The sequence below is a fragment of the Ovis canadensis genome, chromosome 15 (assembly GCF_042477335.2).
Source record: "Ovis canadensis isolate MfBH-ARS-UI-01 breed Bighorn chromosome 15, ARS-UI_OviCan_v2, whole genome shotgun sequence".
Classification (NCBI taxonomy): domain Eukaryota; kingdom Metazoa; phylum Chordata; class Mammalia; order Artiodactyla; family Bovidae; genus Ovis; species Ovis canadensis.
Window position 1 is genome coordinate 71238174 of NC_091259.1, and position 19960 is coordinate 71258133.

The following is a 19960-nucleotide window of genomic DNA, read 5'->3' on the forward strand; positions in this document are numbered from 1 at the left end:
TAGCACGCCAGGCCTCCCTGTCCATCACCAACTCCCAGAACTTGCTCAAACTTATGTCCATCAAGTCGGTGATGCCATCTAACTATCTCATCCTCTTCGTCCCTTTCTCCTCCTGCCTCCAGTCTTTCCCAGCATCAGGATCTTCTCCAGTGTGTCAGTTCTTCACATTAGGTGGCCAAAGTATTGGAGTTTCAGCTTCAGCATCAATCCTTCCAATGAATATTCAGGACTGATTTCCTTTAGGATGGACTGGTTGGATCTCCTTGCAGTCCAAGGGACTCTCAAGTGTCTTCTCTAACACCACAGTTCAAAAGCATCAATTCTTAGGCACTCAGCTTTCTTTATAGTCCAACTCTCACATCCATACATGACTACTGGAAAAACCATAGCTTTGGCTGGATGGGCCTTTGTCAACAAAGTAATGTCTCTGCTTTCTGATATGCTGTCTAGGTTGGTCATAACTTTTCTGCCAATTTCATGGCTGCAGTCACCACCTGCAGTGATTTTGGAGCTCCCCAAAATAAAGTCTGTCACTGTTTCCATTGTTTCCCCATCCATTTGCCATGAAGTGATGGAACCAAATGCCATGATCTTTGTTGTTTTTTTTTTTAAATTTTTTATCTTTTTAGTTTTTTATTTTTTAAATTTTAAAATCTTTAATTCTTACATGCGTTCCCAAACATGAACCCCCCTCCCACCTCCCTCCCCACAACATCTCTCTGGGTCATCCCCATGCACCAGCCCCAAGCATGCTGTATCCTGTGTCAGACATAGACTGGGGATTAAATTCTTACATGATAGTATACATGTTAGAATGCCATTCTCCCAAATCATCCCACCCTCTCCCTCTCCCTCTGAGTCCAAAAGTCCATTATACATATCTGTGTCTTTTTTCCTGTCTTGCATGCAGGGTCATCATTGCCATCTTCCTAAATTCCATATATATGTGTTAGTATACTGTATTGGTGTTTTTCTTTCTGGCTTACTTCACTCTGTATAATCGGCTCCAGTTTCATCCATCTCATCAGAACTGATTCAAATGAATTCTTTTTAACAGCTGAGTAATACTCCATTGTGTATATGTACCACAGCTTTCTTATCCATTCATCTGCTGATGGACATCTAGGTTGTTTCCATGTCCTGGCTATTATAAACAGTGCTGTGATGAACATTGGGGTACATGTGTCTCTTTCAATTCTGGTTTCCTCAGTGTGTATGCCCAGCAGCGGGATAGCTGGGTCATAAGGTAGTTCTATTTGCAATTTTTTAAGGAATCTCCACACTGTTCTCCATAGTGGCTGTACTAGTTTGCATTCCCACCAACAGTGTAGGAGGGTTCCCTTTTCTCCACACCCTCTCCAGCATTTATTGCTTGCAGATTTTTGGATCGCAGACATTCTGACTGGTGTGAAGTGGTACCTCATTGTGGTTTTGATTTGCATTTCTCTAATAATGAGTGATGTTGAGCATCTTTTCATGTGTTTGTTAGCCATTCGTATGTCTTCTTTGGAGAAATGTCTATTTAGTTCTTTGGCCCATTTTTTGATTGGGTCATTTATTTTTCTGGAATTGAGCTGCATATGATCTTTGTTTTTTGAATGTTGAGCTTTAAGCCAGCTTTTTCACTCTCCTCTTTCACTTTCATCAAGAGGTTCTTTAGTTCTTCTTCTCTTTCTGCCATAAGGGTGGTGTCACCTGCGTATCTGAGATTATTGATATTTCTCTCGGCAATCTTGATTCCAGTTTGTGCTTCATCCAGCCCAGCGTTTCTCATGATGTACTCTGCATATAAGTTAAATAAGTAGGGTGACAATATACAGCCTTGACGTACTCCTTTCCCGGTTTGGAACCAGTCTGTTTGTTTCACGTCTGGTTCTAACTGTTGCTTCTTGACCTGCATATGGATTTCTCAAGTGGCAGGTCAGGTGGTCTAGTATTCCCATCTCTTTAAGAATTTTCCAGTTTGTTGTGATCCACACAGTCAAAGGGTTTGACGTAATCAATAAAGCAGAAGTAGATATTTTTCTGTAATTCCTTTGCTTTTTCGATGATCCAACAGCTGTTGGCAATTTGATCTCTGGTTCCTCTACCTTTTCTAAATCCAGCTTGAACATCTGGAATTTCACAGTTCACATACTGTTGAAACCTGGCTTGGAGAATTTTGAGCATTACTTTGCTAGCACGTGAGATGAGTGCAATTGTGTGGTGGTTTGAACATTCTTTGGCATTGTCCTTCTTTGGGATTGGAATGAAAACTGACCTTTTCCAGTCCCATGGCCACTGCTGAGTTTTCCAAACTTGCTGGCATAATAAGGCCCTCTTGATTTCCAGCATTCCAGCATGTCTGGCTTTAGGTAAGTAATCACACCATCATGGTTATCTGGGTCGTGAAGATCTTTTTTGTCTAGTTCTTCTGTGTATTCTTGCCGCCTTTTCCTAATATCTTCTACTTCTGTTAGGTCCATACCATTTCTGGCCTTTATTGTGCTCATCTTTGCATGAAATGTTCCCTTGGTATCTCTAATTTTCTTGAAGAGATCTGTAGTCTTTCCCATTCTGTTGTTTTCCTCTATTTCTTTGCATTGATCACTGAGGAAGGCTTTCTTATCTCTCCTTGAGATTCTTTGAAACTCTGCATTCAAATGGGTATATCTTTCCTTTTCTCCTTTGCCTTTAGCTTCAGCCAATAATACTAGGAAAACTGATATCCACAAGCAGAAGAATGAAGTTGTATCCTCACCTAATACCATATACAAAAGTTAACTCAAAATGGATCAAATACCTAAATGTAGGAGCTAATAAAACTGTAGGACTCTTAGAAGAAAATCGGGGAGAAAAGCTTTATGACATTGAATTTGGCAGTGATTTGCTGATATGACACCAAAAAGCACAGGTAACAAAAGAAAAAATAAGTAAGTTAGATGTCAACAAAATTAAAAACTTTTGTGGCTCAAAAGGCATAATCAAAACTCAGCCCACATAATGGAAAAAATATTTGCAAATACTATATCTATAAGGATTTAATATCTAGAGTGCATAAAGAACTCCTACATGTCAACAGCAAAAAACCAAGCAACCCAAGTAAGAAATGGGCAAAAGATTTGAATAGATGTTTCTCCAAAGATGATATACAGAGTAGCTCTGCTGCGCAGCTCCCTTAGCGGTTGCCACCACTGGAGACGGTTGGAAGAACCGTTGTGGGAGCTCTACCCGAGGCGGGCGACTTCTACTTCCTCACAGCCAGGCCCCGCGAGCACTGGAGTCGGTGCTACTGTCGCCCAACAGGGTATCTGAAGTAAAAGGGGCATTTAAATCAAACGGTATTGAGATGGATTGGGTTATGAAACATAATGGTCCAAATGACGCTAGTGATGGGACAGTACGACTTCGTGGACTGCCATTTGGTTGCAGCAAAGAGGAAATAGTTCAGTTCTTTCAAGGGTTGGAAATCGTGCCAAATGGGATAACATTGACGATGGACTACCAGGGGAGAAGCACAGGGGAGGCCTTCGTGCAGTTTGCTTCAATGGAGATAGCAGAAAATGCTCTGGGGAAACACAAGGAAAGAATAGGGCACAGGTATATTGAGATCTTCAGAAGTAGCAGGAGTGAAATCAAAGGATTTTATGATCCACCAAGAAGATTGCTGGGCCAGCGACCAGGACCATATGATAGACCAATAGGAGGAAGAGGGGGTTATTATGGAGCTGGGCGTGGAAGTATGTATGACAGAATGCGACGAGGAGGTGATGGGTATGATGGTGGTTATGGAGGTTTTGATGACTATGGTGGCTATAATAACTATGGCTATGGAAATGATGGCTTTGATGACAGAATGAGAGATGGAAGAGGCATGGGAGGACATGGTTATGGTGGAGCTGGTGATGCAAGTTCGGGTTTTCATGGTGGTCATTTTGTACATATGAGAGGACTGCCTTTTCGTGCAACTGAAAATGATATTGCTAATTTCTTCTCACCACTAAATCCAATCCGAGTGCATATTGATATTGGAGCTGATGGCAGAGCAACAGGAGAAGCAGATGTAGAGTTTGTGACACATGAAGATGCGGTAGCTGCCATGTCTAAAGATAAGAATAACATGCAACATCGATACATTGAACTTTTCTTGAATTCAACTCCTGGAGGCGGCTCTGGAATGGGAGGTTCTGGAATGGGAGGCTACGGCAGAGATGGAATGGATAATCAGGGAGGCTATGGATCTGTTGGAAGAATGGGAATGGGGAACAATTACAGTGGAGGATATGGTACTCCTGATGGCTTGGGTGGTTATGGCCATGGTGGTGGAGGCAGTGGCGGTTATTACGGGCAAGGTGGCATGAGTGGAGGTGGATGGAGTGGGATGTACTAAAAGCATAACCACACATATAAAAGTCCTGACAACAGCATCTGGTCTACTAGACTTTCTTACAGAATTACTTTCTTTTGTATTTTAAGAACTTTATAATGACTGAAGGAATGTGTTTTCAAAATATTATTTGGTAAAGCAACAGATTGTGATGGGAAAATCTGTTTGCTGTAGGTTTTATTTGTTGCATACTTTGACTTAAAAAAATAAATTTTTATATTCAAACCACTGATGTTGATACTTTTTATATACTAGTTACTCCTGAGGATGTGCTGCTTTCATAAGATTTGGGTTGATGCATTTTACTATTAGCTTTAAAGAAGTAGTTTAGTGTAATCTTGCATAAACTACAAGTCTTAATAAGCAGACATCTGGAATAGAGCTTGGAGAATAATTAGTGTTACTCTTTAATTTCTCCTGGACAACACTGTAAATATAAAACCTAAAGATGAGTTTAGGTGACTTCAGGAGTATAAATTCAGCTAATTCTATATTTTCAGACATTTATCTGGCATAGCTCTGAAATGTTAGAAATCCAGGAGGTATCTGGACTTACTGTATATTCATAACTGTGTTACTTGTAGATGAAAGTGTTGGAAGTTTAGATTCTAGCTCTAGACTTTAGAAGAAATCCCCTCAGCACTTGACTGAAGTACCAAAAAAATGTTTCCCAAAAGCGATAGTTGTAAGTTCTCAAAATGTCTTAGACTAGGTTAAGGTTCTCGGTGACATGAGATTCACAAGTACAAAGGTATTTACCGTGGAGTATAATTCTCACAGGTGTATTCAGTTTCCAGCCAAACAGTTAAAAGCATATGGCTTTTTAAATAACTGTATATAGATGACTACTTTTTAAAATGTAAGACACAAGTCCGTGTCTTGAGAGTCTTGAGATTGGATTTTGCATCTAATTTGTTTCGAGTTTTAGAGCCATTGTACTTAATAATTTTATGTAGCAAGGAAAAAAGGTGCTTTACTTTTAATCCCTTTGATCAATATGGCTTTTCTTCCAAATTGGCTAATGGATCAAAATGAAACCTGTCAATGTGAATTCAGTTATTGAACTTGTTACTTGTTTTTGCTAGAAATGTTATTAATGTAATAAATGTCAGTGTGGGAAATGAAAAACAAAACAAAACAAAACAAAGATGATATACAGGTAACCAATAAGCACATGACATGCAAAATAAAGCCCACAAAATACCACTTCACACCTATGAGGATAACTGTTATTTAAAAAAAAATAGAGAATAACAAGTGTTGGTAAGGAGAAATTGGAACTCTTGTGCACTGCTGGTGGGCATGTCAAATGGTGCAGCTGCTGTGGAAAAGAGTATTGTTGTTGTTAGCATTCCCTCAAAAAAGCATAGAATTACCATATGATCCAACAATTCTGTTTCTTGGTATATGCTCCATAAAATGTAAACCAGGGACTTGAACAGATGTTTGAACACCAGTGTTCATAACATTATTCACAGCACCTAAAAGGTGGAAGCAACGTTAAGTGTCCATCTGCAGGTGAATGAATAAATAAATGTGGTATAGCTATGCCAGGGAGTGTTATTCATTTTTAAAACAGGGAAATTCTGACACGTGCTTCAGATGGGTGTACCTTGAGGACGTCAGGCTAAATGAAAGGAGCCAATCACAAAAGGAAAATACTGTATGATTCCACTCATGAAAAGTGTTTGAAGTGAAGTGAAGTTGCTCAGTTGTGTCTGACCCTTTGCGACCCCATGGACTGTAGCCTACCAGGCTCCTCCATCCATGGGATTCTCCAGGCAAGAATACTGGAGTGGGTTGTCATTTCCTTCTCCAGGGGATCTTCCTGACCTAGGGATTGAACCCAGGTCTCCCTCATTGCAGGCAGATGCTTTTACCATCTGAGCCACGAGTTTAGTTTTGTCAAATTAATAGAGACAGAAAAATTGAATGGTGGTTCCCAGGGACTAGGAAGAGGAAGAAATGGGGAGTTATTTAGTAGGTATAGAGTTTCAGTTTGGGATGATGGAAAATTTTTGGAAATGGACAGCGGTGATGATTGCCCAAGAATGTGAATATACTTAAAGCCACTGTACACTTTAAATGGTTAAACTGGTATAACATAATGTGTATTTTACCACAGAAAGTACGAAACTAATATAGTGCTGTATGTTAGTGAAGTCTCCTTAATGAAAATGTTCTCAACTAAAAAATGTATAACTTATTTTGTCGAGTGTATTATGTACTAAGATACCATACTGCAGGCTCTTTGGGATCCAGTGAGATTTAGTTTTGTTGAAAAGAAACAAGCATATATATATAATGTTCCAAATAAAGATAAAGATTGCAAAGTTACTTTAGTTATTATTTTTTAGGTGACAGTACAGTGAGGTCTTTTGAATTATTCAGAAAGAAGTACCTTTCTTCTTGGTACCTTGGGAAAGAGGTATGAATCCTTGTGGCTAAACCACATTCCAAAAATGCTTCTGGAGAGGAAGTAACAGTTGACCAGAAATGTTGACTCCGTATATCAGTAATCATGGGACTCTAGGTGCTGTGTTAGAGAACTTAAAAGGAACTTGCTCTTATGGGAAAAACTTCAAAATAGTTTGAAGAAGCTTACTCTTGACAGTTGTCTTCAAAGTAAGTTTTAAAAGAAATGTTGCAGAGATATTTGTGTCTGAGCACACAGAGGTTTTAGACAGACTGGGTATCAGTTCCTGGCAAAAAGAGAGGACATATTCAAATGAAGGCAGTTCGAGGAAAGTCCAAGTCCAAAGTCCTTCTGAAAAGGACTTTGCAGAAGTGTGCCCAGGCTCTAGGGAGACCACAGGGGTGGTGCAGCTTTCAAGGCTGTGACATTGGGGCTGATGAGATGAGGGGATGGAGCAGTTGTGGGAAACTTGGGCCAGAAGTGCCCAGCCAGAGCTGTGACCCCCCAGGAGGGAGCCCCCAACACCAGCTCTCTGACCTCACTCTCCTCCTTCTCACCCACATCCTCCTGACTCTCTGTAGCTAATACCAGGGTGCCAAGTAGCCCATTGGTGTGGTCCACAGAATTCTGCCTCTGGCCGCACTGAGCAGGATGAGGGCAGGGTAGCAAATGGATCTGGTGGGGGAAGGGGCAGACATCCAGCGCAGAAGCTCACAGAGACTGTCTCACCTGGCAGAATGCCTTCCTACTGCATGTTTTTCACATTTCATCTGGGGGGGTGTTTGTGTGTATATATACTGACCCATGGAAGTCTCATTTCTTCATAACTAAAAACCTAACTTAAAGATTCAAGAAGAAACCTATACCATCTCATAGTAATATTAACATATTCTATATTGAATTGATAGATCACAATGAAATGGAATCTCTCTCTAAAGCAGCTGTTTTCTATTTCTGCATTCTTATTGTCATCAGTTTTCATCATGCTGCCCATTACTAGGTTGGTGACCAGTGGCGTGCATTCTCCATCCTTTCAACTTTAAAATTCCCCAAAAGTTTGAATCAGGCTTTCTCTGTCTGAGCAGTTGAACCCTCTTAAATTTACCATTCCTGTACTCTATAGTGTATCTTCAGAACCATAAAAGTAGCCTGCGACCATTTAGCCCCTGGAAAAGATACACAGACCAGTGGTTAAAACCTGAAGTCAGGCTGCCCAGGTTTGGATCCTGGCTCCGTCACTTATTAGCTGTGTGACCTTGGGCAAGTCCCTTGATCATTCTGGGCTTGTTTCCTCCTCTGTCAAAGGATATACCTCCATGACAGGATACACCTCCTAGGGTTGTGGTGAGGATTAAATGAGATCATGTGCCCTTGGAACGATGCCTGGTACGAGATGCCTGGCATGTTGTGAGCCATCATATGACAACTGTTGTTATTCTTATCTCTTCCTTGCTCTCTTCCCACCTCCCTTTCATTCCTAACCTCTCCTTAAACTTCTCCTCCCACGGCCTCCATGAAACAGACCCTCATCTTATTTGGCATGTCTCCCTCCCCTTTCCTCCTGTGTCCATTCAGATGGTGAGCACGTCCAACGCCTCCCAGACAGTCACCTTGGTGTATGTGGTGGCCAACCGAAGCTCCTTCCTCAACGGCACCGTGGCCAGCAGCCTTCTCCGCCAGCTCTCCGCTGAGCTGGTGGGGTTCTACCTCACCTACCCACCGCTCACCATTGCTGAACGTGAGTATGTTTGAGTTATGTTTGAATCCCTGTAGGACTCTACCATCTTCTCCGGGAACTTGTCCGTTTAGCAAGCCTCCATGGTGCCACATGCTAACTCTCTTGTCATAAAATCACAACTGTAATATGTGACTGAAGGGGGTTGAATTGATGAAAACTTCACTGCATGTTGTAAAAAGCACTGGCTAGGTGCTTTGACCCTTCACTTGTCTTGTATCTCATTTAATCCTCACAACTACCCTCTGTGGTAGGTACAAAATTATTGCCATTTTGCAGATGGGAAAATTGAAACTCCAGGAGGTTTAACTCTGACATAGCTGGTGAGACATGGAACCTGGGGCTTGAACCAAGCAGTCTGTCTTCTTAGCTTATAACACTGCCTGGTAGAGCATATGTCCTCATGGCAATCTTGGTTGCTAGGGTTCCCCCCACTTCTGCCATCAACAAAAATTCCCAGGCCTTCAGCCCTTGCCTGGGCTATAGACATTATAATGCAGCTCACATGCAGTCAGCATCGTGACTTCACTTGATGAAGTCCCCATAGGCTTGTGGCCTCCTCTTTTTCTAATGCTTCAGTTGCATAATCCTCATTACCATGCAGCAGACATAGACTTCGAAGATGCAGCCTACATTTTGTACCCAAACACTTACTCAGTAGCCAAAGGAAGTAAAGATCGGTGCTCTTAAATTTAATTGTTGATACATACTCAAGGTCACTGGGTGTTTTTTTTCAAACGTGTATTAGCAAAGTTGTTTTCATTTCCCTCTATGGTTCCTTTTTATATTGTAAATAAGTGAGATAATGTGTGTGAATGTACTTATTAGCACAAAGTAGCCACTCAGACTTTATAAAAAAATGTTAGTTTAGTGGCAAGTTTTGTGAATTTCATGTACTCAGAAAAGATGACTCTGGATTTTATGGAAAAGATAATGTCATAAAAGATGGCGTTATTCACCTGGAAGCATGTAACGGATTTATTTTCTTTTATCATCTTGACAGTCTAAGAATAATAATAATAACACAACTGTGATTTACTGAGTACTTATTATGTGCCAAATAATGTGCTAAACCCTTAACATATGTTAACTCTGATGGTCACCACACTATAAAGAAATGGGATCATTGCTTGCAAGCATTTAGCTACTAAACTTTTTGGAAAGATCCATTCAATAAATAATTATTCCTAAAATATGTTATGATAGATAATTTTCTAAAAAAGAAGGCTATAGTTGACTGGTTCTCGTTGTAGGTCTTGACAGTGAAATTGTTTTGCCTTAAGAAGGTTTTGATGGAAAAGCTGGAAGCAGACACCCAAAAGCCTTGGAAAATTCTTCTTCTGAAAGTTAGCCCTTTACCGAGTATTTAAGTTTTCTGAAAAGCAAGTTTCAGGCTATATGTCCTAGAGTTCCCAAGAATGATAGAGCAGGATTTAGCTGCTTGGTATTTTGTCAGCTATGTCTATTTCCCTGAACTATATCTATATATAAAACCTGAACAATATCTATATATAAAACAATATCCATATATAAAAGTAATTTGGTGTGTTTCTTGTTTGTTTTAGCGCTGGAATACCCCAACCTTGATATATCAGAAACAACGAGAGACTATTGGGTAATTACAGGTAATCTCTTCTTTCATTGCTCCTTTCACCCTATCAGGTTGGTTTATTTTTAAAAGCTTGCCCACCTTTCAGTGATAGAGTTGGCATCTTTTCTTGGATTCTGCCTTATAAGCCAAGGAGTTCCTTCCATAGGACCAGAAATGGAGTAAACTGAAATAAGAACCTGGGCTCTGTGACAGCCTAGAGGGGGTAAGATGGGGTGGGAGGTGGGAGGGAGGCTGAAGAGGGAGGGGACATGTATGTACCTATGGCTGATCCATGTTGAGGCAGAAACCAACACAATGTTGTAGTTATTCTTCAATTAAAAAAAAAAAAGACATCACACTGAAGATGGGTATTAAATAATCAGTTCAAAACAGCTACCTTGAAAGTCCCAGTCTGGAGCCTTCTTCTTGTAAAACATGCATCCATCAGAAGGAACAGCATTCAGCTGTGGAGGGCTGGGGCATGTCCGTGCGAATGATTGTCTATTCGTTTAAAGATCGTAGGCCTTTCTCCACTGCCCTACAAAACCCAGTGAAGTCAGAGGAATGCCAGGCATGCACTTTTCTCTCTCCCTGGGCACACCCACGCTGATCCTGGTGAAGTCCAGCGTGTCCTGACAGTGAAGGCGGACGGAAGTAGAAGGGTGTTTGGGTGGCATTTTCCTTGACATTTTCCAGCTGAGATTTATGAAATAGCAAAAAAAAAAAAGTTCTTGTTTGTGTTTTTCAAAAGCCAGACAGTAGCTCTGGAAATTAGAGAAGCAAGGATTAGAAGCAGAGAGAGAACAGAAGCGTGTAGGAGGGAGAGTGACTGGCTGGGTCATTAAGGGTGGTGCCGAAAGCTCAGCTTCTCTGTTCACTGGTGCCAGATTGAATCTCGGAGGCAGTTTGGGGTGAAGTAGAAATGGATAGCTTCATTGCTTTGCTAGCGGGGGATACCGCAAGCTCCTGCCTCAAAAAACTACATGTGCCAACCTGGAAGGATTTGATGAGGGGGTTTATAGCAATAGTTCAAGGTAGGGTTGCTTAAAAGATTAAGGTGTGTGTAGGGTCTCCAGGTGGTCCTGGTGGTAAAGAACCTGCCTGCCAGTGCAGGTAGATGTAAGAGATGTGGGTTCGATCTCTGGGTTAGGAAGACCCCCTGGAGGAGGGCATGGCAGCCCCCCCAGTATTCTTGTCTAGGGAATCCATGGACAGAGGAACCTGGAGGGCTACCGTCCATAGGGTTGCAAGGAGTTGGACGTGACTGAAGCAACTTATCATGCACAGGGTCTCAGGTGGTCGGTCTCCTCACCTTGACGCACTTCTCTGGTCCCTTTAATCTTGCCTCGGGTGCTTTTGTGGCAGCTCTCTCCTTCATTAGCAACTGTTCTGGATCTGCCCTTTGGAACTTGGGGAAGGTTACGGTGGCTGGAGTCTTGCCTACAAGAAATGGGGACAGAAAGGCTTCCAAGCCCAGGAGCCCCAAAGGGTCCTCCTCGGTTTCAAGGGGAGGGACAGGAAGGTGTTGGCCTGCTAGAGCTGCTACCCTAGGCTGAGGGGTGAGGGTGGGGGCTTCAACCACAGGAATTTATTTTCTCATAACTCAAGAGGCTGGAGGTCTAATATCAAGGTGTCAGCAGGGCTGTTTGCTTCTAAGGTTCTCTCTCCCTGGCTTGTAAAACAACCACCTTCCCTCTGTGCAGGTCTGTGTCTTAATTTCCTCTTCTTACAAGGACACCAGTTGTTTAGGACTAGGCCCCACCCTAATGACCTCATTGTATCTTAATTGCCTCTTTAAAGGCCCTATCTCCAAACAGTCACATTCTGAGGTCCTGGGGGATAAAACATCAGCAGATGAGGTGTGGGGGAAACAATTCAGCTCATAACAAAGACGGAGCAAGATTTTGCAAGTCCTGGAAGATGAGCCTGGACAAGCAGGCCCTCCCCAATCTCCCTCTTCCCTTCCCTGTCTCCTCTCTCCCTTGCTGTCCGAAATAAGCAGTAGGTGGGTGCTGGCTGGAATACTAACTAGGAGCTCGGTGAAGCCTGCTCAAGACCTCTCCTAAACTGCAGAAAATTGCGTTTCTGTCTGCCCTGCAAAGCCATGGATTTGCAGAGATTATTTTACCTGCAAAGAAAGCCAACAAAAGAAATGTGTTTACAAAGGTAAACAGCAGCGACCCACCAGAGCTTATGCCCAAGAGAGACAGTGCTAACCCAGCAACACATTTTTTTTTTTTTCCAGCAACACATTTTTGAAGCCAGCAGGTTATGTAACACTTATAAAATCATGTTTCCTGCCCAAGGAATGCTTTTTTTTTTTTTTTAAACTTGCAGATATATCCCCGCCCTTCTCTAACTTTAATATTGACATTTGATGGTAAGACACCCTGTCCTTGTCAACCTCTTGTTTTGGCCTTTCCTCAGGTACTTCTGTGTTGCCCTGCCTCTGTTTGAGTGACACGTGCTTAACAAAAGGCTCCATACATGGTCTTGTATTCAGAATTCTCTTGCAACTTGACCTCCAGCCCGCTCACCTGGACATCCCTCACTTGTTATCACTGGTGCTGCTGTTGGTAATCAGCATACACAATGACACCCCCCCCCCCACCCGCCGCCCAACCCATCCCAACACTGTGTTCAGGGCTGACTGGACCAGTTGATTTCTGCTTGAGGGGCAGGGAGAGGGGGGAACAGTTTCAGGTTTCAGGAGGACCCTCCTGCCTTCCCTTTGGTCCATGACCACTTTCTAGACCTGTGGGCGGTCACCACCAACTTTTGCCATCATTTCCAGAAGGGTAGGAGATTGGGAATGGAGAGATGAAGATAGCTTTGTTCAACCCATTCCCCAGGCCGGGAGCCTGAGGCCACTGGGCTTCTCTGGAGAAAGGAGAGGAACTGCAGTCCTGGAACACAGCTCTGTGTTTTCCAGGCGATTCATTCCTCTGCTGAAGACCTGTCTAGCGAAGCAGGAGGTGCATTTGAGCAACAACAGCTGCTGCTTGTGGGCATCCTCTCAAGGGCTTTATGGCACTATGCTAGAAGCAGTTTTCTTTTATAAAGTATTCTGTTCTTCATCCTACGGTCAGGAGTAGCTTATGATAACCATGTTTTCAGATGAGGAACTGGGGCCCAGAGGAACCTGCCCAAGAACACTCAATAGGGGGGCATCAGGATTCAAACCCAGGCTCCTGGCTCCAGCCCCCAGCTCTTGTCCAGCTCCTCCTAGGAAGGACACATCCTCTTTGCAGAAAGAGCCATGAGGCACGTGGGAGCTGCCTAGCTGTTGATTCTGTGGAACTCTGTGGCAGGTTCTCATAACTTCCTGCACTTCCCTGGAGGCATTTTTTTCTCTCAATTTTTAAAATTGTGGTAAAATACACATAAGATGTGATTTATCATTTTAACCTTTTTTAAAAATTATTTTCTACTGGAGTATAATTACTTTACGATGTTGTGTTAGTTTCTGTTATACCTCAAAGTGGATCATTTATATGTATACATATATCCCCTCCCTCTTGGACCTCTCTCCCCCCACCACCCCCTGATCCCTCCACTTCAGGTCATTACAGAGCACCGAGCTGAGCTTCCTGAGCTATGCAGCAGCTTCTACTAGCTAGCTGTTTCATACATGGTAGTGTATATATGGGAGAAGGCGATGGCACCCCACTCCAGTACTCTTGCCTGGAAAATCCCATGGACGGAGGAGCCTGGTAGGCTGCAGTCCATGGGGTCGCGAAGAGTCGGGCACGACTGAGTGACTTCACTTTCACTTTTCACTTTTATGCATTGGAGAAGGAAATGGCAACCCACTCCAGTACTCTTGCCTGGAGAATCCCAGGAATGGGGGAGCCTGGTGGGCTGCCATCTATGGGGTCGCACAGAGTCGGACGATTGAAGCGACTTAGCAGCAGCAGCAGCAGCAGCAGTGTATGTATGGGAGAAGGTGGTGGCACCCCACTCCAGTATTCTTGCCTGGAGAATCCCATGGGTGGAGGAGCCTGGTAGGCTGCAGTCCATGGGGTCGCGAAGAGTCGGACACGACTGAGCGACTTCCCTTTCACTTTTCACTTTCATGCATTGGAGAAGGCAATGGGAACCCACTCCAGTGTTCTTGCCTGGAAAATCCCAGGGACGGGGGAGCCTGGTGGGCTGCCGTCTATGGGGCCACGACTGACTCGACTCAGCAGCAGCAGAAGCAGCGGTGTGTATATGTCAATGCTTCTCTCCCAATTTGTCCCACCCTCCTCTTTCCCCCAAGTGTCTGCGAGTCTGTTCTCTGCGTCTCTATTCCTGCCCTGGGACTAGGTTCATTGGTACCATTTTTCTAAGTGTACAACACAGCAGCATTGAGGACGTTCACAGAGTTGTGCAGCCATCACGACTGTCTATTTCCGAAACGGTTCGTCACCTGGAGGCTTTGACTCTTCTCTTCTTTGATGTCTGCCCTTTTTGCATCACCTCTGGGATTTCTCTAAAGTAACTCATGATGACACCCCTCAACCGTCCTGCAGTCCCTCTCTCACCCTTGTCCACTGGTCAGGAGAGACCAGCATAGAAGTAATCCTGCAGCCGTTGGCACTGTCGTTTTATGGGAGGGGTATCTTTGAACTTGAAAGAACATGAGCTCTCCTCCTGGGGTCAGGAAGTGGGTCAGCCCTTCCTCAGCCTGACAGCTGTGCGAGGAGGGTTTGGAGGGGCCTTTCTGGGACCCACCACCGTGGGAGGCACAGGAATGTTTGCAGGAGTTTGTTTGCAGGAATTCTGCTGAGCTGGGAGTCCCTCACGAGGGCCCTGGAAGGAAAGTTGCTTTATGCCTGCCCTTCATGGGGATTTTTTTAGGATTTGTGGTTTCAAAGAAATAACTTCTGAAACTCAGCTGTGGGTTTCACTTTTCTCATGGTCAGTTTCGACATCTCTCTCTGTATCTCATTGTCATCCGTGCCTTGTTCTGCCCTGTTAGAATGCCATCATAGTAACAATACAGCCTTTATATCCAGACTCTTTCCAGATCCCAGTAGACAGAGTGGTATTAATGGTCCTTGGCTGGACTGTAGTAGAACAAACTCTGCTAAATGAAAAATCTTGTATTACATCCCCAGCCCATGTAAGTTTTGGTCTAAGAAGATGAGAATTGCTTTTAGCATTTTTGTTTTCAGGGATGTGTTTGGAGGGAGTGTTTTAGGTGTTTGGGAAGAAGTGTGCTTCTTCCCAAGGGACTTGGAATAAGGGCTGGCTTGGGGAATAGACAGCATAAAGGCAGTCGCCCCCATAGTAAGTGACTGCAGCAGTTCTAGGATGGTCCTGGCGTTCATTAAAATCCTCCTCCAGGCACCAGCCATAGCCTGGAATTCCGTATCAGTGCTTTACTTACTGATTACAGATACTCTGGGTGTGGATAAAGTCCAGAAGTGGAAGAAGGGTAGAAAGAGAGGGTTTCATTTACCTTCCACACAGGAGGCTCTGTGCTACACTGCTATATACATCTCATCTCTACCTTAAAGCCCACTAGACATATATTTGCTGTGATGTAGCCTTTCTTATTCCATTTTATAGAGAAGGACCTGGACGCTGAGAGGGCCAGTGGTTTGCCCAAAGTCTCCCAGGTGGCAAGTGCCAGCGCTGAGAGAGCCCACTCCTTCTATCACATGATCCTGCTCTCAAGTCAGGAGGGTCTCTCCTGGGGCCCTGGGCAACTTTAGGAGTGAGCTCTGAAAGGACCCCACTGACGAGGGAGGGGATGACAACACTGAGCAGGGTGGTTTGCCCACGTGGAAGGGGCTGAGTAGCAGGATGGAGCTTAGATCCTTCAGCAAAGCTGTTGGAAAGAAAAGTAGAATCAGGGTAGCGCTGAGCCAGGAACCACCAAGAAATCCAATCAGCTGTTCCTACAGCAATGCTGTGTTCCCATACAGACTCTGACTGAACAGGCTATCTTAAATAAGGTTGGGACCTAGTACAACAAGTTTAGGTCATTACACCTGTCCCAGCTTGTGAAGGACAGGGTTTCAGGGGTTCGGGCTTGAGCCCCGGCTTTGCTGATTACTAGCTGTGTGAACTTAGACTAGTCACATAGCCTCTTCAGCGTCTCAAACAGGCGGATAGTGATTCCTAACCCCTGGGGCTGTCGAGAGGGAAGGATGGCCAGACCCTAACATGGGGTCCGGCCCACGGCCCTTATGACTGGCGCAGGCCTGGCCCTGGTGGCTTGGCTTCTGAGTCAGCAGTGAGCCTCTCCCCTGACAGCGGCTCTGTCTCCTGTGTCCAGTGCTGCAGGGCGTGGACAACTCCCTGGTGGGCCTGCACAACCAGAGCTTCGCCCGGGTCATGGAGCAGCGCCTGGCCCAGCTGTTCATGATGTCCCAGCAGCAAGGCCGGCGGTTTAAACGGGCTACCACTCTGGGAAGCTACACCGTACAGGTGGGTGCATGCAAAGCCGCCAGAGTCTATAAGAAAGGTATGGAAACGTGCTTCCTGAGCTGAAGTAGATTGTGCTGCGTGCCAAGGTGCGTGCACACCACAAGCTGTTGAGGCCGGTTAATTCACACTGCTCTTACTTTTGTGGGGTTGGTGGTCATAATCATTGATATCGTGAAGGAGGGTGAGAGCTGCTCTCCCGACTCTCACTCTGGATTGCAAGGGGAAGCAAGTCTCAGAAGACATGGGGCCCACATGTGCATATTTATCCAACAAAGCATTATTAGTAAGTGTTAGCTCCCCCACAACCTGCTCTGGAGGCTGGATGAGGTCCCAGTTTCCAGGCCTCTCAGCACCACGGCTGTGATCAGCAGAAACACCCATCAGCCTTCCAAAAGTGGGGTTCTGTTGGCCTTGGCGTGTCTGTTTCAACAAACAGAGCCCTCTCCATTTATAAGGGACACTTGACCACGCTGGGATTTAGGGGAATATGCTATAGCAGACACTGCTGGGGTCCTGCCCATACTTGCTTACCATTTCTATGAAGGCTGGTAGACTTCCAGCATCATTTTATTCAAGGGCTGCTCTTGAGATGCCAGAACCCACTTTGCCCAGTCATGGCTGGCTGGAAGTACCTGGGACTTCACTGGCAGTGGGGGTTATAAATACCACAGTTCTTTGGTTTCTTGGCTGGGAAAATTCTGAAAAGTGTGCTTTAGGATCGTCAGCAGAGCTTTCCCACAGAATTAAGCTTTGCTTTCCCACCATGGTGACTCACTTCCAATGCACCCCTTGTCAGCTCCTTTCCACCCCCCTATCACGCCATTAGTTCTCTGCACCTTTCCAATAAATGACAAGCATTCAGCTCTTCTCAGAGTCTGCTTCAGAGGGAACCCAACAGAGATACCATCCTAAGGGTAGAGGTTCTGAGCCTCTCTAGATTCTTTATCCAATTCAAGCAAGAGTGGGAATGTCTCCAGCATATTCTAACCAATCCACATATCTTGAGTACCACTACTTCTACCCAATGAGAATCCATTTCCAACATTTGTTATGCTAATTAAAGCTCTGTGGAGCGAGGTATCAAGTTATAGAAGCTCTTCTGGCAGTCGCCTCTGGAGAGTGGGCTTCTTCTACGGCATTAGCCAGCTGCCCCTGGGGTGTGAGCTCCTGATTGGTGACTGACCACATCTAGGGTATAACTTAACCCAAACACACATGCATGGTATCGCACTGTCTAAGAGAAGCTTTAAAGGAAACTACAGACATTACCATAGTCTGTCTGTAGATCCTGTCCCCAGGCAATCTTGGAAGTACATGCAACCTATCTTTTGAAACACAGTTTCCTACGTCAGTCAACATCCTGCCCCTTAGGGAGACTCCAGGTACCCCATTCACAGTTGGTGTATTTGGCCTCTTGTCCTATTGAACATCGCTTTGGTTCTAAAAGTCTTTGTGGTCTGAAACAGCCTCATGATGAGGTAAAGTGGTCGTTAATTTCATGTGCCAGGTCTGTGATTCCCTTTCTGGGGGGAGGGTCCGTGTGAGCCCTATAATTCGCATTTCTCCAAGTAACAGAAAGGAAGTCGCTAGGATTCAGACAGTTGAAATGGAGTTTGCCTCAACTGAAGTAGGAGAAAGAATCACCCTACACTCACGATTATTTGTGAACCTAAGAAAAGCAACACATTCTAAGTGCCTAAAAGAGCCCAGCAAGGTGTTTTTTCCTCTTTTTTCCAGAGTACTCAGTGTGTGTGGCCCCTTTTGTTACCTGGAAAACCTGCGTGAAGTAACTAGGGATTTATTTCTGCAAATCTCCAATTTACCAAGGGTGTAGATCACCTTCCAACATCATCCTTGGAGGAATTTGCTAGGAAGAATTTGCTGTTACATTGAAATTGAGCAAAGTTATTAGTTGCTTGAATGTTCATTCATCTCATACCTGGTTATACTAATGCTCTCCCTACCTCCTCTCCCACTGGGGACAGAAATAACACCCCCAATTTCCCAAATAAAATTCACTCTGTAGAGCTTACATCATCCATCATGCAGAGAAGTCTTTCATCTGGGCTCAGATCATTTTTAAAGATGAGCCACCTTCATGAATATGGAAATTTAAATGTCTAGAAGCTAAAGATATTTCTCTAGTGGATATATTTGAAAAAGTGAGTCCAGAGAAGATATACATAGGACCAGTAAGCATTTTTAATTGTGTAACTCGATTTGTCATCAAAGTAACGCAAGTTTTAACTTCCACAAGATGCCATTTTCACCTACTAAAAGTGAGTGAATTGGTACTATCCAGTGTTGATGAGGATGCAGTGAAATGGGCACCCTCAGACTCAGTAAATGGGAGAACATGTGAGTGATTTAGACAAGAAGCTCTTAGATGGTCACAACCTCACCCCTAGAAATTCCTTTCGAGAAGATAAAGGTGAACATGAAGAGGTGAGAGCACTGTTTCTCAGAGTGTCCGGAAAATGGTCTTATAAGGTGCCCATCTGACCAGGTCAGTTTGGGCAAGGCTGCATCCTCTAAAGCATTCTTGAAGATTCCAAGGGTATATTAACATACAAAGACTCTAAAAAGACCTGCAAGTAATCTCCTTGCCTTTCTGCAATATACTGGTTTCTAAATTTAAGCACCATTAAAACCCTTGTTTATAATGACATCTATATTTCCCTGATATTTTATAATGGGCCTTTGTAAATTCACAGAAAAGTTCCAAAACTTATGATGTAAACACACATATACTCAACATCTCGGTTCTACCATTAACAGTGTATGACGTTACCATTTTATATTTGATAACATATATCATTTCCATACCATGGACCGGTTTGGACTGTTCTAAAACCTCATATAAATGAAATCCGACAGTAGATTCCCTTTTGTGTAGTTTTTTGACTCTGGAGTGTTTTTGAGATTCCTCCATGCTGTTCTTTTATTCAGTAGTTTATTCCTTTTTATTGCTGAGTAATATTCCCTTGTATGAAATATGCTACAGGTTGTTTATCCAAGCATTGTTGATCCATGCTTCTGCTGATGGACACCTGGGCTTTTCCCAATTTTTAGCTACAATAAGCAAAGCTTCTTTGAACTTTCTTCTGCAGGTCTTTCTTTAGACATGTGCTTTCATTTCTCCTGGGTATGCAGGAGTGGTTCACAGGGTTGGTGTATGCGAATTCTGTGAGAAACCGCCAGACCTTTCCCCAAAGTATACTGTCTGATGCTCCCACCAACCAGATGTGGAGTTACCCCACCTTCCCATCAACACAGGGTTATCAGCCCTTCTTATTTTAGTCATTCTAGTGGTTGGTAGTGATGCCTTATGGGTTTTAGTTGAATTTCCTCATTGAGCATCTAAAAAAACTTGCTTATTTGCTCCTCAGATATGTTTCTTTGTGAAATGTCTGGTCAGATTATTTTAAAAGC

At 43.9% G+C, this 19960-nt stretch overlaps 1 protein-coding gene and 1 pseudogene across 1 annotated transcript in view; both read left to right on the forward strand.

Annotated features, from left to right (window-relative positions):
• The window catches only part of KIAA1549L (KIAA1549 like), a 168699-nt gene that overhangs the window by 48438 nt on the left and 100301 nt on the right, over positions 1-19960 (forward strand). Inside the window, exons 8-10 of the mRNA XM_069553333.1 lie at positions 8358-8520; positions 10083-10142; positions 16377-16528. Of these exons, the coding sequence (XP_069409434.1) occupies positions 8358-8520; positions 10083-10142; positions 16377-16528 (375 nt within the window). The remainder of the gene's footprint in view (positions 1-8357; positions 8521-10082; positions 10143-16376; positions 16529-19960) is intronic.
• On the forward strand, positions 3256-4591 carry LOC138420407 (heterogeneous nuclear ribonucleoprotein H3 pseudogene; annotated as a pseudogene).